This window comes from Cygnus olor, chromosome 13 (genome assembly GCF_009769625.2).
Source record: "Cygnus olor isolate bCygOlo1 chromosome 13, bCygOlo1.pri.v2, whole genome shotgun sequence".
In the NCBI taxonomy this organism is placed as follows: Eukaryota; Metazoa; Chordata; class Aves; order Anseriformes; family Anatidae; genus Cygnus; species Cygnus olor.
In genome coordinates, this window is record NC_049181.1 from 20,545,535 (window position 1) to 20,572,335 (window position 26,801).

Sequence of the window (26,801 nt, forward strand, 5' to 3'; positions counted from 1 at the left end):
AGAATAAATCCAGAGAGGATTCAGGGAATTGTTGAAAACTAAGAAAGAACTAAAAAGTTTTAAGATTTCTTTTTTTTTTAAGGAATCAGGAGCCACAAAGTCTGAGGGAAAATAGATACTCCCTGATGGGAGAGAAATACTGAATAAAGCACCAATGAGGCAAATATGATGTTTTACATCAAGACAGTCATTGGGAGGCGCAAGCAATGTGTGATGTTGTGCTAAAAAAAGTATGTCTGTGTAGGAATATACACTTTAGTGAAGCAAATATGCAGAGGATGTACCATATGTCAAAAGATAAATAAAAAGGTCATCCGTAACCCACCTAGAGGGGGACGGGAGCCAGAGATTCAACCTTTCCAAAGCATACAGGTAGACTTTACTGAGTTACCTAAAGCAGGGAGGCTTAAGTACTTGTTTGTCCTAATTGACCACGTGACTGGATGGGTGTAAGCCTTCCCCTCCATATCTGCCACTGCGAACACGGTGGCTAAGGTGTCACTGGAGCAAATAGTCCCTAGAAAGGGGATAGCTGAAAACATTGATTCAGATCAAGGAAGTCATTTCACTTCACAAGTACTGCAAGGGTTAATGCAGGCCTTAGAGATTGAGTGGGATTTTCACACCCCCTGGCACCCCTCCTCTTCTGGGAAGGTGGAGCAAATGAACCAGACATTAAAGAAGCAATTAACTAAATTAGTGTTAGAAACCCAACTTCCTTGGGTAAAATGCTTACTCCTACAGGTTCAAACAGCACCAAGAAAGGATATAGGAATTTCACCATATGAGATGCTGTTCGGATTACCCTATCTGGGCAGAAGGGATGAGATAACTCTCTTGTTCCGAATTGTGGTTTCTTAAGAACTGTATTCTGGGGTTGTCCTCTTCTTTGTCATCTCTCAGGACCCGTGGGTTGTTGGCTCAAACCCCACCTTTGGAATTCCCCATTCACCACCATCACCCAGGAAATTGGGTCCTGATTCAGACCTGGAAAGAATCAACTCTGGCCTGAATGGGAAGGACCATTACTAACCTCAGAAACAGCCGTAAGGACTGTGGAAAAAGGTTGGACTCACTATACTCGAGTGAAGGCATCCGTCGACCCTAGTACCTGGGAAGCTGTTCCTACAGAAGACTGGTTGGAAGTTGAAATCGAAGAGAAAAATCGCATAATAGAATCTGAGCAGGATAAAAGCTTGCAATTGTAAACTAACCTTTTATTTTCACAGGTAACTAATGAGTGTGACTTGTGATTGAGAGAAAGGACAGACCTATAGCGAATTGAAGTGCTCCCAAGGGGGGTGTGTTGTAGTAGTAGTGTTCATCTTATTCTTTGTATTGATAATTATTTGGAAACCTAAGGGTTAAAAATAATGACAGGGAAAAATCAATTATTAATTTTGTTTCTAGCGATTGTAGGCCTCAGAGAAGGCCTTGGTCAATTGGCAACTTGGAAAAGGCATGACCAGATAATAGTAAGACGGGATACCACGTAAAAATATGGGTGAATGTGACAGAGGGGTATGTACCACAGTCTGTCATGTTTGATGCTTGTGAGGTGTTAGCTTGTGGAGATTTAAATGCCCAAGGACAATTGAGCAGAGAGAACAAATAACTGGGAGAGACCCAACAGCCAGATTGAGAATAGCTGTATGGAAACGATCCTCTATTGCCATCAGAGAAAGGGAGAAACTCAAGGAGAAAACAGGAGAGAAAACAGGAGGCCCTCTGAAATGCGGCAGTTCAAACATTTGAGATTGAAACAGGGTATGGGGATGTGAATGCCTGGATAGAATGGGTCAAATATACTGTCCAGAATCTCAACCATAGCAATTGCTATGCTTGTGCCTCGGGATGACCGATTGCCCAGATAGTGCCCTGTCCATTGGGGTGGACCAATAATTCCAAGGGGATGTGATGTATGATTGCATTGTACCAAGAAAAGACTGCCTGGGGCAATGAGGCCTGTAATTCTCTCTTTGCTGTTCCCTTCCTTGCGTGATAGCAATATCAGGGTTCCCCCTGCATTCTCTACAGCTATAGGTAACCATACAGCTTGCCTCTCACATCAGGGTGTGAGTGCTACCCGGCATCTGGGAGAATTTGCCTTGTGCACGAGGACCTTGAATGCTACCAACGACTTGATGGGAAACTGCTCAAGACTTGAGATCCCCAGGGCAGATCTCTGGTGGTACTGTGGAGGGAAGATCTTACGGTCCACACTACCATCTAACTGGGGAGGCACTTGTGCACTTGTTCAATTAGCTATACCCTTCACCCTGGCATTTGAAAGAGAAACATCACAAATACCCAGAAGTAGTAAAAGAAGCTTAGAAGTATCATTTGATGACAGAGTGTACATAGATTCTATTGGGGTGCCTAGAGGAGTTCCCAATGAACACAAAGCCAGGAATCAAATTGCTGCAGGGTTTGAGTCACTGTTCCGGTGGGTAACAATCAATAAGAATGTGGATCGGATTAATTATATTTATTATAATCAGCAGAGATTCACAAATTATACCAGGGATCCGATAAGAGGAATCGTTGAACAACTAGATGCCACCAGCAAAATGGCTCAGGAAAACAGAATAGCATTAGATATGATGCTTGCAGAGAAAGGAGGTGTGTGTGTGTGTGATACTGAGCAACCATTGTTGCACTTTTATACCCAACAATACTGCCCCGGATGGCATAGTAACTAGAGCATTGCAAGGGTTTACCACCCTTGCCAGTGAATTGGCAGAAAAATTAGGCATATTTACATCCTTGATCGTAGTTGCAGGAGTTTTGACAGCCATTGGTTGTTGCATTATCCCCTGTGTAAAAGGGACTAGTACAGTGGTTAACTGAAACTGCACTATTGAAACAAATGACCATGGAGCCACCACCTAACTCAGATAAGGTGATGATATTAGAGGAGATGGAAAGCAAAGAAGGTGAAGAAGAGGAAGATATCTACCAAATTACACCTTACAGAAAAGTTTTGCAAAAATCAACAATTTATAAAAAAAGAAAAGGGGGGAATTGTGGGAATAAAAATGTTGTTTTTGCAGAGTTGCATTGTTTAAAGGTAAGGAATGGGGTATTGAGATATACTTGCAGTGATGAGAAAACTCAGCAGGTGACCTTGTAAAATGCAGACAACCAGACTCCTTAGAACAATTAGGTGAAAATCACGGTGTCAAGTCAAGTCAGGTAAGTGAAGAAACATTACCACTTCAAACAGTAAAAAAGTCAAAAGAAGTTTGAAATTTAACAGGCTGGCAACTGAAGGCCATGTATTGTCTGTGAAGCATCAGATAGGTTGTGAACCTGGATTACCCAGTCAATGGGGAAACAGGGGAGGGTCCTGGTCATCGAGAAATAAAGTATATAAACAGTACTGTGTGACTAGTAGGTGCGCACCTGCTTGTGGGGTGCCCGCCATTGCAATCGCGAATAAATTACTACTTCACTGAGATCCTCGCCTGAGCCTAAGTTATTGGCTACAGAACTGATTGCTCTTTCAGATAATAAGCCTGCAAGGTTTTATGTGGCTGACTTATCACATTCCCAAGATCCTACCTGTATCTTCATTGCTGTTTCCTTGGATTTAGTTTTCTTCATCAACCAGCTTCAAGGTTTCGTTCAGGCAGTGCTTCTCAGAAAGTCCCCTCCCTCCAATCATGCATGGGGGGGCCCAAGGCCATTCCTGCTGCCTGAACTCTCTAACACAGTGTAACATGAAAGCAAAGCAAAGCGTGATCTTGTCATTAAGCTGTGATTGACATTTTCTCTTAATGAAGCAAAGCATAACAAGTGGCAAGTAATACAACAGATTATGACATCTTGGCGGTTTGCACAGATGTTGAAAACCGTTAAGATAAAAATACCATTTTTATAACCTAACTTCCTTCAGCATGCTTTTAGAAGTACTGCAAAGCCTCAGCAACAGCAACTGCAACCAAAGCACTTTTCCCTGTGTGCTCCAGGGCAGAAGGCGCTCCCAGGAGCTCGCTCTAAGCACCGAGGACAGCGGTTCCCAGTGCGCCTCTCCCATCCTCTTGAATCGCCATTTGCAGAAGCGAAGCTTCCAACCCCAAGCACAGGTCTTTGTTACAAAGACTTGCCATTGCTGATAAAGCATTTACTAAGCAAATTCTAACAGTGCTATATAAAAGGGCTAAATTATGACATAGGAATAGATGTTGAATTAATGTTACTTTTGGTACACTGTATTTTGCAAAATGCCGTTAGACATTTGCATCGATTCTTACTTTTTTTTGGTGGCCTGTACCCTACAAATAGCTCCCCTACTGACTCCAGTAACTCCGCAAGGGTTGGGTATACAGAAAAAGGAAGCAAAGTCAATCTTAGATTCAGAAATTTAGTTCTCTTAGGCAAGACTTAAAAGGAAGAGACTCACTACATCTTGATACCCACTTTTGAGAAGCATGCATTTTGAAGATTAACCATTTGCTTTAAGTGACAAACCTCATCACACTGTTGAAAGGTAAGAGAAATCGTGTCAGAGTTCTGCAGCAAGATCCAACTTCATAAGGTTAAAAAGACATATTATGAGTAAATAAATGTAAGTGCTCTCTGCCTTGGTAATTTCTCAAAGTTAGAGTAATTCATTCCCCAAGATGTTCATGCATTTTTACTAAACTTGGCTTTTCAGTACTTACTATAATGATTTTCCTAGTAGTTTTCACAAAGGCACTCTGCAAAGGACTTTTTCATTTGATAGTAAACTCCATTTTTCAATTATCAAGCATTTAACTTTGCTGCCGTCAATAGCTGCCCACGCTATAAAATTGTAAATTAGTAATTATCCAAAGGCAACTAAATAGTTTTCACCTATCATGCAACATCACACATTTACAGTAAAATTAACACACTTTTCTCCCAGATTTTCCAGAGAATTTTGTTTATCCAAGCAATTTATAACTGAAAGTGTACTGTCGTCTCCCCTATCATAGGAAAAAGCAAATTCGTCTGCTATGTCAGTCACAGAGCTGTATTCTCTGAATTAACATTAATAATTTTACCGTAACATTGATGTCAGTATTGCTTAAGTAAGCTTACTTTAACCCTGGTTAAACAAATTGAAGATAAACTGCTGGAATCCAGTTTTTATTTATTATCACAGCTCTTTGGCCTCCCCACAAAAAGCCATTTTACAATTATGGCACAATAATTTCTGTACAGCAGCATCAGCACGTCTCTTGAAGCAATGTAATACAGTGACTCACGAAGCTGGTGACATACTTTCAACAACCTGAATCAGTGCAAAGGCAGGGCAGGGTCACAGCAAAGGAAAAATATTCTTGATCAAATTTCCAAGCTACTCAGCAAAATTTACTCACATGAAACACAAACAGTATGGGGACAGGGTGAGTATTCACTCATAGCTCAATTGCAGGAGGAATGAAGGTGATCTCACTGGAGAAGACTGTCATCACCCTTCACAAAGCAGGTTCAGGAGGTAAGACCAACACAGCCATCCTGCATGAGACTTGCAATGAATGGAAGTGCTTCTTCCCCCTCTTTGGCAACCAGCCCTCTTGCTGGTAGGAGTAAATCTCACACAAAATGGAGGGTAAAAAAGAACACTGCTCAACAACTCCTTCATATACTTACCTCCACAGAATATTGCAAAGGCCAGAAATACCTCCAAATCCTTCTTCAGTCTATGACATTTTTGGGTAGGCCTTACACACAGTACACTAGAACTTGCATGCTTTGAAAGGCAGGACAGATTCTCTTCTGCCACTAAGTATCATGGCAGCAAAATTTACTACACCTTCTGAAGTTTAATCCTAGTATACAACACTTAAGCCTGAAGTTTACTATGAATACGGTAATCAAGTGCTTGCATTAACTTCTCACCCAGTTATATTTTTATTTCTAATGGCCCATTATCTTTATACATTTTTAAAGTTAGCTTTTATAGTAAAATTAACATGTCTTAGGTTAACAAAAATGAAAACTTTGAAAACTTCAAACTATTTGTCCTGCAGCTTCAGGCAGCACGTACCACTAACCAAAATAAATATTTGGGCATTCATTGTGGTCAAAATTAACCATGCAACACTAAAAGAAGTTTTAATATACTCTACTTGAAAAGGAAAGATGATCCAAAAAATTCCATAATCAGCGAAAATCTTTTTATTGTGCTATGGGCTTTAGAACAAGCCAAAAACAAAACAAGAAAAAAAGTATGGACAGCTAAGTATCTGTGGAGATAAAAGTTACAGCAACCTGTAGAATAAATCAGTATCATGTTTCAAAACACTGAGAAACAGCTAAACATGTAAGAATTTAATCTGTTTTTTCCTTACTTTGCATGCTAAACTAGGCATGTAATTTCCACATTTTCTAAACAAAAAAATCCTGAATACATTATTAAAAACCCATGTAAATCTCCCACATACCTAGAGCAGCAAATAGTTCTACCACTGTCTGTTAAATGGAAATAAGAAAGATTTTACTTAGTAATCAGCAGAAAAACAGCTACCAAATAAACGATACTTTATTTTACTCCATAGCTCTTCATTCCAAAAAATCTTTTGTAAAAGCCAAATTCCAGGCATCTTTATCCTGCTACTAACCTCCTTTTCAAAGGACCTGTGCTTCTATTGCATTTATTTGCATCTTTCATTTCTCTCACTTTAAATACTCCTTATCAGTGTCCATGTAATTTCTTCTGTTTCTTTAAGATACTGAAAATAAAAGTAATTTGAAAAAAAAAATCTTCCCAATTCAAGCTGTCAAAATTTGATGAGTATGCTAATTATTTTCTCACATTTAGTCTGAATAGAACTCTAATTATAATTTTTTTTTTTTTTTTTTAATAAAAAAACTAAACCTACAGAGCAGTTTTGTCATCTTGCTAACAGGATCTTAACCCTTTAATGTTCCCAAATGATTAAAATTTGAAGTATTACTATAGTACTGTATCTTTTATAATATTTATTAAAAAAAGGAAATGGTACAGTATATCTTTTAAAGATTAGTATTAAGTTTTAATATCGAGCATTTTGTATTATTTACTACGAAAGCAAACAAATTAAGCAATATCCATTTCACTTTTGAAGATATTGTGCCTTATTTCTATTTTTTTCTTGAACAGTTTACATACTAACATCCCAATTCACCTCCTTATTATGATAAAAATTTATGAGGATTCTAAATAACATTTGGTCAATCTCTTTCCCAGGTATGGTTTTGGCTAGTCTTCATGCCAAATTTTGCAGCCCGTAAGCTAGATCCGGCTCATCCAGATAGTCTCTCTCACATGACTTAGGTCAAGGTTAAGTAACAAACCTAACATAGTTTGCAACATTAACTAAACAAGCTATTTCAGGCAAGATACACCAGCTCACATGCACTTACCTCTCTTTAGTTTCCTATACAAGTTAAAAAAAACCTTCCCTGTAAGTGAATATGGGAGCTATAAACAAGCCTGCCAGAACAGCCAACCTTTATTTGCCTCAGAAAGCCCTGTACGTATGAGTTCTCAAACGCTAAGCTCTTCAAAAAAGACACAAAGCAAAAATAAAACCTTTCTTACCAGAACGACATATCTATTTTTTCCCAGAAGAGGAATATGAATCCAAGTGCTGAATTCTTTATTAAGTTCTAGTCGTATATTCCTAAGAATTAAATTCTAATTTATTGCAAAAATTAGCTAATTGAACTTGTTTTAAAATCAACAGTTTTTAACTCATACAAAACATGGATTATTTCCTCTCAAAATATCATCCTTACTAACACATGTTAATTAGGAACAGTTGAGTTACAAACCAAAAATGCAGCAGAAAGCAACCTTCTATTATGACATCTTTTGATGTAAGAATCAAATATGCTACTCCGGGAACAACTGGATTGCACTTTATTTAAAATATTCACAAAATTGCACCAGAACAACATGTCAGTTCTGTGAAATCTCATATAATCATAACAAATATCTAACAAAAAATAGAGACATTATGTTTCTGTGTCTTGGATTTAAAACTTGTATCATATTTAAAAAACTATATTCTGTATAAAGTATCATTAATTGAATATATTACTCAGTGCGTACAACTCCAAGATAAAATTTCTATGTACACAGAACATATTAGTACATCCACAAAATAAGGAAGTCACATAACTGGAGTGACTGTAAGCCAGCTGTACTTAAAGTATCAGCAGTAAAGTGAGTTAGGATAATGCTAAATATTACAAATATGAGAAAAAAGAACATTGAACATCTTTGTGTACATGGGGCAATTTTACAGTAAGACAGCTACTGTCATAATGAAGGGCTTGAGGTATATAAAATCTCCTTCATTTCTGTTGAGATCTCTTGTGAGGAATGAACTCGGTATACAGAAGAATTTTTGAGAAAAACAGAAGGCTACCAGCAGTTTACTGAGGCCACTTATATACAGCTAAAACAGAAAAAATAAATGGGGAGACAGGAACTGTTTTATCAGAACAGACAAAGTTACAGAGTAGCAGTACCAAACATAAGGTGAAATCTTTGAGCAGCTGGTTTACAGTCTCTGAATTATGTCACAACCATACTTACAGAAATAAGACAATATTTTCAATCACACGTTATGTTTTCAAGAAGCTAAAACCTGAGATGATACACATAATATCTGAATTTCAAAAATTAGTATACACCAATTTTTATCAAATGCCTGATTCTTCATACAGCTGTATTGGCATAAACTTCAGTTACAGAGTCCTACCAAAATGAAGCAAAGGAATGATCACATAAATAAAGCTTTGTGTTCCTTAGGCTTTGCCAAGCTAGGTCTATGAACTGAACTTACAGAAGATTTATTTACCTTTCAGTATTGGAGTTTACAGAAAAAAAATCAATTAAGAAAATAATTTTAAAAAATTTTAAATACACGTAGTTTGTCAGCAGAAAAATCTAAATACTGCCATATGATTACATCCTGGGATTAATTGCACTTTTTTATGTTTGTAAGTAGCATATAAAATGAACTTAAGAATGAATGTTCTGATTAACATCATGATTAACATCAGTTAAAATTTGTCTTTTGTTAGTCACAGCTATACAGAGGCAATTACGATATTTTTAAAGTTTAAAGTAGTTTCAAAAGGGTCCATTAATTGTGAGGATGCTGCTAACTTGTCAATCAAGAAAGAAAAGAGAAGAAAATCAGAAATATTCAGAGCTATTTCTTTGTATGTGTTGCATATGTTTGTTTAGCCTGTTAATGATTATTTGGAGGCTGGTTACAGAAGCTTAGAAGCATAAACATGAATGACAAGAAGACAGACATCCTTCAGAGGCAATTGTAGCTAGAAAAAAAAATGACAATTCAGTATAGCAAACCTGTTCTTACTGATGTTATGGGAATCTAACTCTTTAGATGAGCAAGTGACAAGAATAAAATTAGCAGACATGATATTTTAGCTGATATTTTTTTAAAACCAGTAACACTGGATTAGTAGGGTATAAGATATATGGTAGCATCTAACGAATCAGAAAGTATTGTAACCCCCAGAAAATAAATTCAGACATTTGAATATTCAAAGTAACAACATAAAAACTATTCTAAAGCAATTTGTTTCCTCTGATTAGACTGTTTTTATCCTTGATTCCGAAGAAGTTAACCAGCTCTATTTTTGATAAATGAGAGCTGAGCAAATGACAATTAGCAGAAACAGACTACAAATAAATAGCAAAAAAATATATATATACACTTTTCACTCAGTATGACTTGGCTGATTTGTTAGTGGGGGAAAATGCAGCATCACTACTGCTCCATCAGAACACTCAGTTTTCCTATTCCATTTCATGAAAGAATATGTATATTTAACTCATGTATTTGTTACATTAATAGAAGTGTGAACACTCAAATAGAAGATCTGAAAATACAGGAAGTTATCTGAGGTTACGACTTTGAAGTAAAAACAAAAGAAGTAAGTAGTGCAATGAGGAGGCAGTTGAACATGAGTGTTATAAACAAAAATTAGCAGCTTCTGACAGTCAACTCCTATTTCTGAGTGTTGATTAAAGCTTTATTGTTTACATTATCCCTAAAGTGAGATGCTCCATAAATAGGTGTGCTAGACTGCTGAAAAACCAACCGTCTGTTAGCACATTATACACATTTAAAGAAATAAAGCAGGAAACAGTTGCATCTACAGTACTGTATGCTAATACATAAAAATTTTCTGTCTTTTTAGAATATTTGTACAACACAAAGGACATACGTTAACTGCTTCAGCACATTCCTTACAAGCAACTAGGTGGCCACAGGGAATGAGGACTACTGATATGTTTTTAGCCATACAGATTTTACAAAGCTTTTCTTCCTGCAAGCGCCTTAACTTCTCTTCCATACTGAGATCTAAGGAAAATAAACACATAGAAAAAAAGTTAACATACTTTAATAGCATCTACATCTAATTTTTCCGCTCTTCACAGAGGGACAAGGTTCTCTTCATATGATTTAAAGGTCACACCTTTAAAAAGCAAAAAATAAATTTACACATGACAGGAAGCCACACTGTAACATGGAATCCTCCTGTCACTCACACACACACACACACACACACACACACACCACCTCCAGGGCCAATGCAGGGAAAGTATCTATATTTGCTATATTTTGAGTTTGAAATATACATGGAATCTAGACTATGCATATTTCAATTAGGAACTTTTCTTTCCAAAGATTTCCCATGAATAGCTTTCTCAAAATCTATAAAGAATGTGAAAGAAAGGTTCACTGATACTGGTTACGTAATTTGGATTTTCTTTTCTTAGCAAGTTTCCTCAATTAGAAGAATGAGGATATAATTTCCTTCCCTATCTCTGTTTACAAAAATGCCTATACTTCAAAAGCTTAAAGAATTGTAATCTAGAATGAATCCATTTTCCATTAGCTCTGGATTTTATAGAATGCCCCATTTGAAAATGCACAATTCAAAGGCCTTCCCCTACCACTTGGTAAAAATTCCCCACAATCAGTCACAAAAAAAATTATGCCTATCTTCATTGCAAATTCTTTATCCAAATAATATCTACGAAAAATCTTATCAAAAAGAGTGGGCTAATAACATCCCTGCCTATCATGCCAACCAGATGGTCTTTTCCCTCCCTGTGAATTCACCCATATGCTTGTCTTCAAACTACAAGTCTCTTGAGTCAGAAATCTCATTTCTGGTCTATTTGTGGAATGTACCACAACGGCTTTCTGACCATGACCTGCACGTCCCAGCACAGCTGGAACACAAATAATTGAAAAGAAACACCACCTAGAAGTACACTTTTTCTTACTTGCCAAGAAGGAAAATGCTTCTATCCAGTGCTGTTAGTACTAATGCTAACTTTATATTTGAAAAGTCTTAACAGTGGAGTATTTATTTTAATTTTGTGTATACCTAATATTTGACAGAACATTGTTGTGTCTATTTCAGTTTGCCACTAGAGTCCCCGCATCTATAGTTATCCTTGCCTTTTTTTTTTTGGTCACAGTAATTTTGTCTTTTTAGTTAACGTATCAATTTTTCCAGCAGGACGCTAGACTATTTCAATATTATACAGCTTTGTGGTATTAATACAACACTATTTATTTTGTAGATGATATTTCTAAATGCTACTAACCTCAAATATTTTTATTACCCCCTTGTTCATCTTTTTTAATGTCCAAAAATAATGTCTTGAATTTTAAGTTATAATACTCTATCTTTAAATTAAGTAAGACTTAGGTCTGAGGATAGATAGATAATAATAGGATCTATTTCATAGGCTAAAGAGCTGATATGAAAATACACACATAGGTTTTACAATTTAATAAGTTCACCTTGCTCAAGTGGGTTTTCATTTGGTGTTTCTTCCTTTAGATTTTCTTTTTGAGCACTTATTAAGTCTGCTACCAGATCCTCAACAGATGTATAGCTTGCTCCAGACATCTGCAATTTCTTTTGCATAATGCTTTTAATCTCAGACAAACTGAAACCCATGTGTATGGCATTTTGTACCAAATGATTCTGTAAGTCATCATCTAAAACAAGGAAAAAAAAATAACAAGAGTGAGACTGAGTTTCTGACAGTATTCACAATAGTTCTCTAAGACACCTTTGCAAATACTTAGCAAAAAAAAACAACTAGGAAATTTTGCTAGTTCTAGGAATTGCTTTGTAAAACACTGAAAATTTCAGAGTTGAGTTCTTCAACCCTAGCTTTCCTAGACTTCCTAGACTCTCTTCATCTACTTATAACAACATTACTCCTGGGTTTACTATTCAAATCTACTACTTCAACAGTGTCAATGTAATTTCTAAAATCAAATGTCTTATATAATTAATATCACAAATTCCATAACTGAACGTTAGCTGAAATTCATCAGAAATCCCAAGGCACAATAAACACATAAGTATTTGTTAACATTACATTAATTGTAATTCAGTTCGGGGAAGAAAAAAAATCATGTATGCGGTGATAGAAACCAAAAAATATGAATTTACAAAACCAAAACACAAGCATGATTTTTGTCCTATTTCTGAAGTAAGCCTCTCCACAGTAAAAAAAAAAATAAAAATACAGCTGTAGGAAACCAGACTTCAGTCTATTGGACCTCCTCCTTCCTCTTTTTCAATGTTACTGTTTGAATAGGTTTGTTAGCAGTGTAACTTATTTCCAACTCCTCTTTTAAATGTAAGACTAATTTCTTCTTTACTTCACAAGATTATTCAAAGAGCAAAATTCTTAATTTCCTCTCATAAAAGAGCAGCATTTGAGAGATTTCTAAAATAGGTTTTGTGTAAACACTCTTAATAGCAACAGCTATCATTCCCTGTCACGATGCTGTCTTCCTACTATTCCTTTAACTATCTTGTGTTTTTATTCCTTCATATTTGTGAGAAACATTGCAGGAATGTCTAATAATCGAAAATGTAACAAGCTATTTAAGCTTTCTTAGCTTCCTATTCCTTGCCATTCAACAGTCGAACTCTCCCTGCCTCACTGAAAAGCAACAACTGTTTCATTTCAGTATTCTTTAATTTATCCCATAACACTACTAATTAAATACTTGACGCATACTTCCTAGATACAAAAATAAGACTGCACCCTATCAGTACTTTCATGGTTTACTACCTCTTCTTTACAATATTTATCCTATCATGATTCAAATTCTTCCAGGGAAAATAAACCTCACTGTGCAGTTGCTTAGAAGCAATGGAGCAGTGGAAGAATATCACCCAACATTTTGCCTGCCATTTGTTATTGAAAAATATAATAATCAACTTTGAAATTAACCATTTCCTTTACTATCCCTGAAAATATGGATAGTCCAAAATAGTTTTTATTATTTTTATACCTAATCATAAAATGATTGTTTTAATAAATAGATACCTTTAGGAAGTACTGTCACTTCAGCAGCTTCTATCTAAAAAAAGTAATATAAAGATGACAAAATTACACTTCTGAAATTGGCAGAGGGAAACCTACATAGTTACAAGACATGAAATATCTATTTGATCTTGGTTATTTTATTGTCATTGTTGAGAACAGATTAAAAAGGGATCCTTATTTTGTTATGCTTTTTATATTGTTTTAAATTTTCATTTTAACACTTCTTTGCAATGATAAGATTTATATAGTTCTTAGTCTACCAAAGAATTCTAAAATAACATCAGATTTACTTTTTGGTAACTATACAATTTACCAATGCCCTACTAACAAGAAAAAAAGATATCTACTACACTTCAATAATGAAATTATTCATAAACCATTGATTCCTAGGCTACAAAAAAATAGCATTAGTTTAGTATCAAATATACAACACATAAAAGGTACCCTACCTCTGATCCATAACGTAATTAGGAAGAACTGTGAGATCTATAAACCCCAAATAACAGAACCCAAAATATACCTCAATGTTTTTCACTTTTTTGCTAATGAATGAAGCAGCAGGAAGACTATAAATTACACAGATGAGAAGAGCAACCATAAGAAAATTATGTTAATATTCTTTTTTTATTTTAACAAAATGGTATTTGATTAATAAGCAAGGCACTTACTGTTGAATCCCTACATCCACCTCCTAAGTGAACATTATTTATAAATTCTAGTCCCTTTTCCTCTCTCACGAACCTGCATCTATAAACAAAAATATTTTGTTTTAATATAACTACACAAGCAGCAAACAACAGTTGATTATGTGGCATTGGAAAGGTTCAACAGAATTCCTACATCATACAGAATGCTTGCTTCTTGAATCTCTAAATGTTTAATCAACATCAGTAGCACCTTAGCATTTCTAAAAACATCTTAATCATTTCAGCAATACTTACTGTTGCATGTTTTTGGTGAAACAGAAAGCTAAAGAGTTGTTGGCCAGGCCATCCGACACCACAAATTTATAAAAGATAGGACTCCAATGAGTAACTAACATTATATTAAAATGCTGTTTCTTTTGGTCTTTAGTAAGCAAAGAAAAGCCCACGTAACCTGCCTGGTAAGGCAGGTGCCTTGTGTTTTCCAACCAGTCCTAGCCACTGGGCACGGCTTTTATTTATGAGAAGATGTAGGGAACGCTGTAACTTCTCCCTAGTAGTTCTCTACCTTCAGCAGTTCACAGACATACATAGCATGTTGTGAGACTCAAACACTGCCACTGAAGTGGATGTGTAAATTAAAAGTTATATATGGAGTTTTTGTTATCTGAGAGAAGGTAATCAGATTAGGTATAATTTAAGGAAACAATTTTCACAACAAAGAAAATTAAAACAAAGACAAACCCATATGAGGAGTGAAATGTAGCAGCAAGAAAATATATCTTTTAATCATTTACTACAGCAAGCCCAAAACTAGGAATTGTATGCTTTTAACTGGGAGAGACTAATATTTAAGAGATGCTTGTATCACTACTGGAAAAAAAAAGATCAGCTAATGCATAAACATTAACTTAAACTTTCCAGAGAATCTTTCACTGCAGATGACGACTTTGGCAGCTAACACACAAAAGATAGATATCTTTCACCTTTTTATACAAGTAGCTTACACTTTGTACTTAGACAGGTTTTACCCACCTGTAAGAGACAATGAGGAAAGAAGGAATGACTCAAAAGGGATTTTAGAAAATAGGCAACCTTCTAAAAACCACTTACAGGTTTAGAATCCTCAATCCTTGAAAATTATGCAGAAGTCTATTTTGAATTCAACACCATAACTGATTTCTTCAGGTTTGTTTGCACCATGAGTAAACTAGCCATTTTGTATCCTGACTTAAATTAAAAACTTTGGCAGGTATCAAGCTCTTAAAATAACAATTAGAATATACTGCTTGAATAATGAGGAAATAATCAGATATGTATTCACAAAACTTCACAATTATGCTAGCTGAGATGTCAGTAACTCCAGACACAAGTCTTCTCTTCCCTTTAATAATCCCTACAATCAAGCTGACATACATATAATACTGACTTAGTTTCAGAAAGTAAAATTTCATGGCAGACTTTCAGTCTGATCACTTCTAATGACTTAGCTGTGCCCTCAACCTCTTGAATTTAGTTCTTTCCCCACCCGCTTTAGAATAAGTCCCTTCTACCTCTCAATGACGACATTGTGTTAATATCCTCTTCTGAGGCCTGCAATACAACATTAAAGTATATCTGGATCATTATACACATAACAGCAAGATTATAGAAGATAAAACAGATGGAATAACAAAAATGACGACCACAAAGTATAAAACATGGAAGATAACAATACGTTGGTGCCTACATGACAGAAATGAAGGAAGAGGAGGAGAGCAACTAGAAAATGAAATTACTTTCATAAATACGTCAAGCCATAGCCAAATTTCTGAAATATTTATTCATATGCTCTGTCATAAAGACATAATATACTATAAATAAGACTTAGACATGCCACAAGAAAACAGCAAAATATAACTTACCCAGGAAACCATTTGGCATGTTGATCCCATGGGTCTTCATTTTCCTTCCATTCTTGCAATCCTCCACCACAGTGGAAGCACACAACATGATCACCGTTACCTTAGGAAACGCATGAGGATAAAGTCAGTATTAGGCTTACAAAAAAAGTGAGTTCTCAAATAAAACTCTGTTATTAAGGAAGAAAAACCAGAAACAAAAAAAAAGTATTTGTAATACTGATTAGCAATTGCAACTGGAAGAAAAAAATCAAATTTAAAGGAGGACATAGTAAATATGATCTGAAACAAACATTCAGGAAAAAACTTGAGCTTAAAAAAAAATACAAAACATGAGTCATATAAAATGTTTCTGAATTCCGTTTTAGCATGTAATTATACAGATAAAAAGCAAATGCTAAAAATAATCTATTATCAGATAGCACATTCCACTGATAAGCACACCATTATGTGACTACCACAAAGAATTTATTTGGAAAGTAATTGACACAACTTTATCTGTCCTCATGACCAGAGATCTGTTTTCTATTTAAGTCACAGCTAAGCAAGCAAGAGTGAAAATTATTAATAGAAACTTAATTCAAAAGGATGCTTATGTGCCTTTTTGCTCCTCCACTTCACCATTAAAATTAATGGGCTCTACACAGCTGTAGCATAACTGGCTCAGGTGTTAGAAGAAATTGCATCTCTCAGTTCTAGCATTGGGCCTGCTACAATTAAAGACTGCAACAGAAACTGCTTAGGTAGTGTGGTGATTGAAATGAGAGAAAGTAGGGATACTTGTTTTCTGCAGCATTAAACCCTTCTCAGCCCCCCAGAAACAGTTTCCAGGGAAGTCACTTTAAAAGCTCTCTGGTCTGCCAAACTGCCCTTTTAGCGTACCTCCGCAGTACATATTTCTCTTGGCTGTGGTAAGCTAGTTATATTTAGGAATTCAAGATGAAATTAATAAAACAATTCTAATGGGTACAAATATTGCCCATGTATCACCCATATAAGAATATATCAACAGTTTCATTTATGGCCACAAGTAAAACAAATGGTATCAGATTAAACAGCTCTTCCGGGAGCTACCAAGATAGAAGCCAATTAAGATCAGATGAAGTTATCCTGGATAATCCCCCTTTTCTTTGTGACCTAATAATAGCCATACTTTGCACAGCATCTCTCAGTGAAGAATTTCAAAGAGCTTTATCTGCACTGTGGAATTCAATCTAATAAGGAATTATTTGCCTTCTCCAACTTGGGAAACCAATGCACAAAGATATCAGAGCCTTATCCAAGTTATACACTACATTTCTAAGAGTAAAAACTCTGCCAGTAGAGTCATTGTCTTCAAAAAGCTTTTACTGTAGGTCATAATGGCATTGGCTTGTTTTGGGTGTCCAGATGCTATGATAATGGGAACACATTACCTAATTAAAATGGCAGACAACTTGGATTGCCTTGTTCATAGGCTTGTGTATGAGCCACAAGCCTACTCGTTAAACCTGAGGTCACTACCTGAAAGACAGCACTTCGTATTTTAAAAAAAATATTAACTTCAATAATTGTCATTGTGAAAGATAGATTAACAAAGTTTTAGCCAGCAAGGAGAATTCATTTTGGCATTTTACTGCTAGAAAAATAAAGTTATGATAAGTTTATATTTTGCTAAAAAAAACAAACAAAAAAAAACTTGATGTTATGGATATTTTATATAAGAACTACAAAAATTAGTTTACAGAGCAGAGTGGAATGAATTAAAAACTCAACTAAAATTCCAGCAAATCATTCTATATTAGAATAACAAAATGGTTATTTTTTCATGATAAAGTACTTTTTCAATTAAAATGTATTTGTAAGAGATATTAGCCATTTTAAGGTCCGTCTTACCTATGCTATAGAACCCAGCTTCAGCAAGTTGTTCCTTGTTAACAGGGTATATCCAATTTAAAAAGGTTTGTATCCGTCTTTCATATTCTGCCATGGACGGATTCCTCGGATGCTGTTCATTGTTTAGGCCATTTCTTCCAAGCTCAGCAGGAATAGATTCACTTGGAACATTTCCAACATCCCGGCCCAGGACGAAAAAGCATCTGGGATAGTGCCTCTTGTGTTCTGACCACGCTCTGTCACTAGGTTCCCAGTTTTTCAGTTTTCCACCGCAACAAAAACATGCCACTTGATCACCAACACCCGTGTAATAGAGTCCAGCACTAGCCAATTCCTTTGGCGTCAACAGACCATAGGAGGGCCAGTTGTGAAAAGACTTTAACCTTGCTTCTTCACTGCACATAGCAGGGTTTTTAGGATACAAAATATCTGACATATCCACAACCTGCCTAGTTCTCAACAGGTAGTCTGCCTCCAGTTCAGGCAAGTCATCCAGAGCAGGCGAGAACGCCGAATTGCTGCTGCCATTTTCAGCTCTATGCTGGTAGCTCTGGGCAAGAGGATGCAGATCGTTCTCCAAAAAAGTAGACTCGGTAATAAATTTGCAGTTTGGGGAAAGGTTTTTGTGTCTCTCAACTGCAGAATCCCCAGGCTGCCATCCTTCAATAGTCACGTGGCAACTGAAGCACTTCACTTTATCGCCTTCGCCGGTATAAACAAAGCCAGCTTGTGCCAGAGCTGATGCTGAAACCGGACAATCAAGTGGAAATTCAACAAAGCTTCCTAGTCGGTGGTGTTCTTGGGCCCAGTCCTGGTCGCAGTCAGTGCCTGGAGTGGCACGAGGCTCAAATTTACCTGGGCCATTACACGTCATCTCTTCATGTGCAGGGCTCTTCTTTCAGATTTCCTAAATGAAGCACATAGATGTTAATTTCAGACAGAAGAATCCATGGTACACATTTGCAAGCCTGGAAAGAGGCTAAACTAAACTAGCTATCCTTTAAATATACAAAGAATGCCTCCTCCTGTTCCTCCCATCTCACCCTCGCCTGCTAAACCAAAAATAAAATAAAGCCTGGAAGATCATAATGTTTTACAGCAACGAATCATAAAACCTGACCAATAAAAATTTGTCTGGAATGTATACAAGTTTATGCATTTATAAATTTAAAACAATGTTCTTTTTAAAAAAAAAAAGAAAAAAATTTCAAGAATGAAATTAAGTATTTAACAAAAGCTCTGGGCAAAAACTCTGCCAAAAAACTTCCAAACCCAAAATATGAAGTTACTGAATGTGATGTAGTCTGGCTTTGATTTACATGTGCAAGATTTTACAGTCCAGTTTCGCAGCACAACTATCTTTGTTTCCCCCGTACTAATGCCACAACCACCTGTCCATTACAGATTGGCATCAACTGGTAAATCCATCATCAGAAAGAAAAAAATAGCCTTCGGATTTGTGTTTATATTTTCAAGACATACTTCTCAGTTTTCCTTTTAGCAAAATATCTGAGTAAATTAATTCAGATGTTTCACTGTCCATTTATTAAGATGCTGTGCTCTCCTTTCAGCTCAGTTTCTTGCCCTACACAGGATTAGTGCTGGTGCCCAGCACACTGCTTCTTTTCGTGCCTGGCCAGCAGAAGCACAAGAGGTTCCTGTATTTCTGCCACCACCCCAGCTTTTGCCTTCCCTGCCCTCCCCAAGGGAGCCAGCCTCTCTCCCTACCACCGGTCCCACTCCTACCTCTGCCTATGCTTTTCCTGTGTGAGCACCCTGGGCCCCTCTGTAGCAGGTGGCTGCTAAAAGCGCTCAAACGAGCCCCTTCTGCCATAAGGATGAGAGAAAGCAACTTGGTGTACAAAGCCCAAGCAATCACAACCTTCATCCCAAAACAGATTAAGTAGGAGTACAGTAAAAATGCATCCCTTGTCCTAAAAAGTGCAGTGATATGATTATTTAGAAAACCTCATGTAAAACACAGGCTACTGTTGACAGACTTCTCAAGTTTACTCCTTCGCTAAGCGGTAAATTGAATTACTACAAGAGTGCTCGAACAAACTTCATAGCACAAGGCAGTAATTCAGCGATTAGCAAAAAGAAATGGAAGAACAAAATGTATTTATTTAAACAAGTGCCATTCTCTACATAAGAGTCCTGTAATATATCCTATTTCCCACCTGCAACTTTACAAGGCAGGCCATCAGGCAAGAATTTAGCACTCATAGTGCTGGCTATGGAGCACAGGTATGTTCTTATTTTCATGGTCAATCTCAATCAGTTCATCAGCAGTGCTTGGAAAACAGAACTAGACTGCATTTATTATTCTGAAAAGATGTTTCATTGAATGGAAGGAAATTTCACTTATTTCTGATAAAAAAAACGTATATATGGCAATTAGAAGCAGTACTGCTCATATAAAGAACTCAAAAAGTGTAAATCATGAGGAAAAAATTACATAAAACCTTCTGGATTTGGGATCTTTAGGCTTGTGGGCAAAAAAGCCTCTTCTGTCTGAGCCTCAAGGCTAAGAGCTTGCACTAATGTAAACAGCTCACATACAAAAAAAAGCATACATTTTCCATGGTTCTTAATTAACTACACCATTCATAGCAATAACATAGCTAAGTTCATGACATTATCTTGTAGGTAAAAAGATACAAGATGTATCTAACAGCCAGGTCATCTGTGCTGCCCTTTTCTATTCTGCTGGGAATATTTGAGCTCATGTGTGTTGGACAAGCTGATACCCATTTTGGTATTGCGATGAAGTCCTTAAAGTTCAGCATCATGAAAACTGGTGACCAGGAAAGGGAAAAGATACCATCAGCAGCAAGACAAAGCCAATATATAGAAAATCACATTCTGTTTGAGAACTATTACTTAAGTCTATTACTTCAAATAATAATGAGCTTCACTGCGAAAGCCACGTAACAGAACAAAATATCTATCAAATTTTGACAGGATGTAAATCCTTTAGACAGAGACACTTCAGCATGTGCTTGACTGGTCAATCCTGCTCAGGGAGAAGCACAAAAGAAAAGGTGGAGTAGATGGAAGAGGCTTGTTCAACCTTACTCATGCCAAAGTGATTGCATAGGGGATCAATAAAGTAGTAAGGGGATGAGAGAAAATACTACTCTGAGGTTACAGAGAGAGAGCATGCGACCCGCCACACCAAAGGCCTAGTTCGCAGAACTGGGTAGACCTTAAGAACAGATGACAAGGACTTGAGAAAGAAACCAGCCAGCCCAACCACACTCCAGAGGACACAAGTACATTCCCCAGAGAGACAAAGAAGTTAGAGTACAGGTAAGCATTACACGAGTACAGGGAGGCATTCCACGTAAGCATTCCACGTTAGAAGTTTCCTGGTACGCGCTGCCAAACAGCTTCATCTTCCACAGGGAAAGATACCACTTACTCTGTAGAGGACTCCGAAACCTACCAACTGTAATGAAAAATTCAGGTACTACATTAATTTAGCTGGTTTTCCTCTGTAAGACCCTTAAGTTCAAGGAAGTGGTAAATCTTCAAGGTCATGTAAGCGGTTTTATCCTCATTTCAATGAGTGCTGCCAGGTGCAGAGCAGAGCAAGACAGAACAACCCTTTTCAGTCCAAGTCAGATGCAAACTTGGTGAGTTGTAGTCCCTCAACTTACACAATATGAAGTCTGCAAAATATTTAGGAAAAATATAATTTTACAAAGCTAGATGCTAATCCTAAAAATGCTTAAGGATATGTTTATTTACTACCAGCCATGCCAAAGCCAAGAGATGCCTTCTATCTATGCTTATTTTTATTCCTGGACTTACAGCACGGCCAGGAAACAAGTCACAGCTTTAGTTCCTCTCTCAGAGGATGTACTAATATTTGTACTGCCAAACAAACACACTGCTTTGCTAGCAGCATCCATTGAACTCCACGAGGAAAAAAACCTCTCATTACTCTACAACAAAAAATGACACATATTATGGATAAAATAGTACCACATTTATTTTAAATATTCCAAAAATTTCCTACCAATAATCTTTGCAATAAACCAACCACAAATTCTGAGGCCAATTCCTCTTTTAGCAGTTCCACAAAAATAAACACAGGACACACCAAGTCACATTCAGTGGTCAAAGGACACTTCTCTTCCTCAAATGGCCAAAAAGCCACCTGTGATTTGAAACAGCACTGAGAGCTCACATGTGAGCACAGGAGCAAAAGCCAAGCTAGCGTCCAGCCCTGGCAATTCGCACTAGAAGTGGTCCTGTCCCTGAATCAGTTCCTCTTGCACACCTGGTGCACTCCACTCCCTCCATTCGAGACAAACTACTCCAAGTAAGCACCCACCTAACTCATTACTGGTAGGACTTCATTAATACAAAGCAATAGGATGAGTTGGTGTTGCAAAATTAGGGGTTCCTTCTCTGGTGTGGCTTGCCTGCAGGTGACAGCCGCCTATGGGTACCCGTGCCCCTACTGGCAGGGAGCAGCCTACCCCCAGGCAGGTGAATCCAGCCCCAGGTAGCCAAGTTTAGGAAAGGGTGCTACGTCTCTTGGTCTGAACGTTGTTCTGCAGCCTGACATAAAGCACCGGGGTTCCCCATTATTTCCATCAGTTCCAGGGCTGCCTGGGATAAGCTGGGACCAGCCCACAGCAGGTCCAGACTGCCCCTTGCCCGCAGTACCTCCACAGCTCTCTGCTCCTTGTGTTAGGCAAGAACATGCTTTACACCAGTAAGGTATGTAAAGCAAATCAGAAACGGGCAAGCAGTTATTATCTGTCCTTAGAAAAATTTGCCAGGAAGACCCTCTGTGCTGTCAGCAGTTACTGCCATCAAAGACTTTAGTTCAATGCGACACCCTTCTTGAGAGCTACATTTGCTCAAAGAAAAGCATTTGCTTGAGACAGTCTAAAAAAAGAGAAACTTGAACTAGAACAATGCTGAAAACATCTAAAAACCAGGAGGCCTTTATCTGCCCAAAAGCTTTGTTCTCAGTTCTCATTCCCCAACACCTGCAGTAACACCGACTATACTTGCTGTACGGTCAGTGCAGATGTTGCAATTATATCTGTTTGTATAATACCAGATTTAGCAAGAAGAGGCAAAAACTTATTCAAATTTCTGACACGGGTGGGGAAAATTACTGTGCATTGCAGGATCACCGCCTCGCTTGCCAAAATGACAAAGCTCATTAACCACTAAGCAGGGTGAGAAAACATGACGTTGGAGAGCCGGCATGCTCACTTCGTGCAGCCACAGAGACGTGACTAGTTCTGAGCACCGACCCAAATTATTTCTGTAAGGCAGTTTGTAACTAGTGTAGTAACACCTGATGTTACACTGAATCATACTGTGCTTCTCTGCTTTAGCTTAGCAAATTCAGAAGTAGGTACTGAACAAATTGCATTGACTGACCTAGAAATCTGACCTATATGTTTGTTTGGACTTTCAAAGGGCAAAAAACAGTAATTACATGTAGTAATACAAGAACTGTCATGATACATACTACTAATAAAGAAACCCGCTTTTATAACAACAAGTTTAAAGGTTCATGTTTATTTCCTTTTAAAAGCCTTATTTTGAAATCTTCCAGGACTGTTTCTGTAAAGATCTCAAATGACCTTAATGGACTCTCATCGTTATTACTACGCTGTGTTCATATAACGATTTGTAGTACCCAAATAGCCTGAGCTGCACACTCTTTTTCTTATCTTCATGTCTACAAGACTTCCCAGAAGGCAGCAAACAAAGCTTACTCACACCCTTCAGAGATTCCTTCTCAAAATCAATCTTGAAAAAACAAATACACATGCTTTCAATGTATGAATAGCAGAGTATCTTTCTTTTTACTTTACTTACATAGAAACCAGCTCAGAAACAATGTAAAACATAAAACACGACTCTTACCCTATAAAAATTTTTACATAATAAATTGTATATATACTTTAAAACCAGAACAGAGCTTCTCCATCCCTTTTGGATCTGTTGATACAAACTAACTGAGGCAAATCACAATGTGCTCAGCCACCCTCTGTCATTCGCCCTCCCTCACTTCAGCAAAACGGGAGGAAACAGACAGAGGCTCAAGTCTGACATCCGAAGAATTTACTAGAGAAACAAAGATCCCTCTTGGTTCCTCCTTCTTTGTTCCTTATGTCAGATGGGTGACCTCACACTGCAATGATGAGTAGGACGTGGGAAGTCAAAAAATAGTTAAGAGACACAATTTCCTATGCCTCCATTTCTCTTAAGCTACCAACATGTTTTAAGCAGCACTTCAAGAAGCAGAACTTGAACAGGCAGAACTTGAAGAACTGATGCTTTATCACAACTCATCTGAAAATTTTCCATTCTTAAAAAAATAAAAAAGTCTAATATAGCAGTATTATTCATATGCATGGATAAAAATAAAAAAAATACATCAACGTGCGCTAGGTTTGAACTTTATTATAACATGCATACACTGCTCACACTAAGTTATTATTTTTCATTAGCTAAATGTGGTACTTTACCAAAGCAATCAGAGCAAACACTGTATCTTGAGTGAGGCCCGACTTCTCCAGTACCCTCTGATTCATGCTTATGCTTCATGGGCGAGCCCGGGTCCTGCAGTCCATCTCTGGACTCTTTCAATGAACCTCAACCCCCTGCCCTCAACCCCAACGGAAAATTAAAGACACCTCATTTTCTTATATTTTATATATATATATATATATTTAATAAGACGGAAGTTCTGAAAATTTTGATTTCAAGTAATTGGCAAACATTTATGTTTTAGAGAACTTCTTTTAAGGAAGATTTCTTTTTCAGGGTGCTTATAGGCATATCAAGTTCAATTGTACATTTTCTCCTCTTCTCCTGAAATAACTTACCACCTTCAAAAAATATGGGCTACAGAACTTGAAACATCACGTAGGTGGTACATCTCATATGTGACGGACTCTCCTTGCAGAAATAACAGCATGAGCTTTGAACTATTATATAAATTGGCTTCTATTTGTTTTATTTCACTTACTCTGTTGATCCTCTTGGTGCTTCCTGGAAAGCTGTGTGTTTGAATTATACTTAAGGAATTGAGAAGGAAACATGCAAAGAGAGGAGCAAGAAGATCAAAGACTAAACTGAAATAGTAGATGTTATGATGGAGATTATATTCACTTAACTGAGATGTTCTTTTCCAGCTTTATCACTTCAGCTGTGATTACATTTAATTAACTGTGAATGCTAAGCAAAACCAAACAAACAGAACTACCTCAAATTCTGCACCACCCTCTACCGCCGTGGAAATCACAGGACAATGCCTTTCAGGCTGGTAACACCACCATCTGAAGCAGAAAAACCCCTCTATGTACTGTGCTGAAGGTTATAACAATCAAGGGAAAATGACTGGAAATAAACATTAGGGCAAAACCAATAAACGTATATATAATTAATTCATTATTTAGAATGTTGAAATTAATGACTTTATTCTTTCAAACACTGTTTTCCAGAGTGCTGTGAGTACTTCAATATTTATTTACTTTTTTTAAGGAAAGAAGTAAAGTCATGTCCTCAACATGGGGAGAATCAAAATATTTGTCCACCACATTTGGGTTCTCTAGGGATAAGCAACCTCTCTTGATCCCCATGACCCAAATAGTGTGAAAAGCACATGCTGAAAGAACAGTTAGCACTCAGATAAGGTCCAGTTGTCATATATAAAACAGTTGCTTCAAATCCTATCAGCCGCATTGCACCATTTTGAGCTCCTGGAGTAAAAAGAGGCAGCCACCGTGCTCAAAGCCTCCCAAAGGGCATCTCAACTCAGCAAGGCCAGAAGCAGGACAAGCCCTCTGCAGGTATCGGCTAGCCTGAACAGTGCTCCATCCACATCATGGAGCCCTTTCCATTTGACATCCCCTCTAAACATCACCATTTGACATCTCTCAGGACAGTTTTAACTAACAGAAAACTACATTAACATATTATTCTGTGGATGTACTGCTTTAAATACATCAGTACTACTTGAAATACAACATTGAGTTTAATTACTTCTATTTCAGACAGCTGTTAAAATCAACTGCTCAAAGTGTAAAGTTACAACTAGACTGTTGCTTAAGAATAATATTTCTACACAGGTCTTGTAACAGCTGCCTTACATATTACATGGAACAATGATTATAAACAATAACTTGCTACATACAACTCAAAATTATTAACTGCAAAAGGAAAAAAAAAGTTTTCAAACAGTTTATGGCTGAGAAACGTAGATTAATAACAAGCAGCCAACTACCATGCATACATAAAACTTTACAACATATACCAGCTGTAGATTGAAGTTCAAAGAGGAAGTTATTTAAGCCTTTTGACACATATTTAATTTATCACATATTAATCGTAAGTAGAAGGTCCAGAAGTTTTAAACTTAGTTTTCACTTACAAAGCCCAGGAGATTTTATTTATATATATATATATATAAACTATTATTGAAGCATTAAGTATCTTACATGTGCAGTGTGTAAACAAAGCCTATTTTAGCCTGAAAGCCTTCAAGTAGCTGAGCCAAGTTTAATATCTGCAGGTATTCGTCACAAGACACCTCCCACTTTCAAGCTAAAGTACCAATTAATACAGTCCATTGATTAAGCTTCAGATGAAAAAACGCAGACAAAAGTTTAAAACGAAGATATTACCTTATTCAAAATAAAAACTGCACACTTGGGCTTTGCAAGTCAAAGATTTTCAATTCAAGTTTAAGAACATGAACAGGTATGATTTTATGCAACAATATGACACCACCACACCACCCAGGACTGCAATACTTCAGGGAAGCACAGAACCTGCTTTTCTCTTTCACTGTGTTTTACCAGCCATGACTTCCACCCTTAATCCTGCAACAGATTGACATTACAAGGAGTTATTTTTAAGTCCTCTCCTTCCACATGGCAAGCGTGGCTGTAACCTTCAGGTCAGAAATACACTTGCACAGCCTGGTGCTCCTGACCAGAGGGTACATTCAACACCCAGCTCCTA

At 37.0% G+C, this 26,801-nt stretch overlaps 1 protein-coding gene across 6 annotated transcripts in view; it reads right to left on the reverse strand.

Annotated features, from left to right (window-relative positions):
* Window positions 1-7,861: 7,861 nt before the first annotated feature.
* Window positions 7,862-26,801, reverse strand: part of LOC121077292 (X-linked inhibitor of apoptosis) — a 29,845-nt gene continuing 10,905 nt past the window's right edge. For all 6 annotated transcript variants that reach the window (XM_040572420.1, XM_040572419.1, XM_040572416.1 and 3 more), the window contains 6 exons: window positions 17,793-18,699; window positions 15,921-16,020; window positions 14,041-14,119; window positions 13,373-13,406; window positions 11,820-12,020; window positions 7,862-10,361 (listed from right to left, as the gene is read on the reverse strand). In XM_040572420.1, the coding sequence (XP_040428354.1) occupies window positions 10,168-10,361; window positions 11,820-12,020; window positions 13,373-13,406; window positions 14,041-14,119; window positions 15,921-16,020; window positions 17,793-18,666 (1,482 nt within the window). In that variant the 5' untranslated portion in view covers window positions 18,667-18,699 and the 3' untranslated portion in view covers window positions 7,862-10,167. The remainder of the gene's footprint in view (window positions 10,362-11,819; window positions 12,021-13,372; window positions 13,407-14,040; window positions 14,120-15,920; window positions 16,021-17,792; window positions 18,700-26,801) is intronic.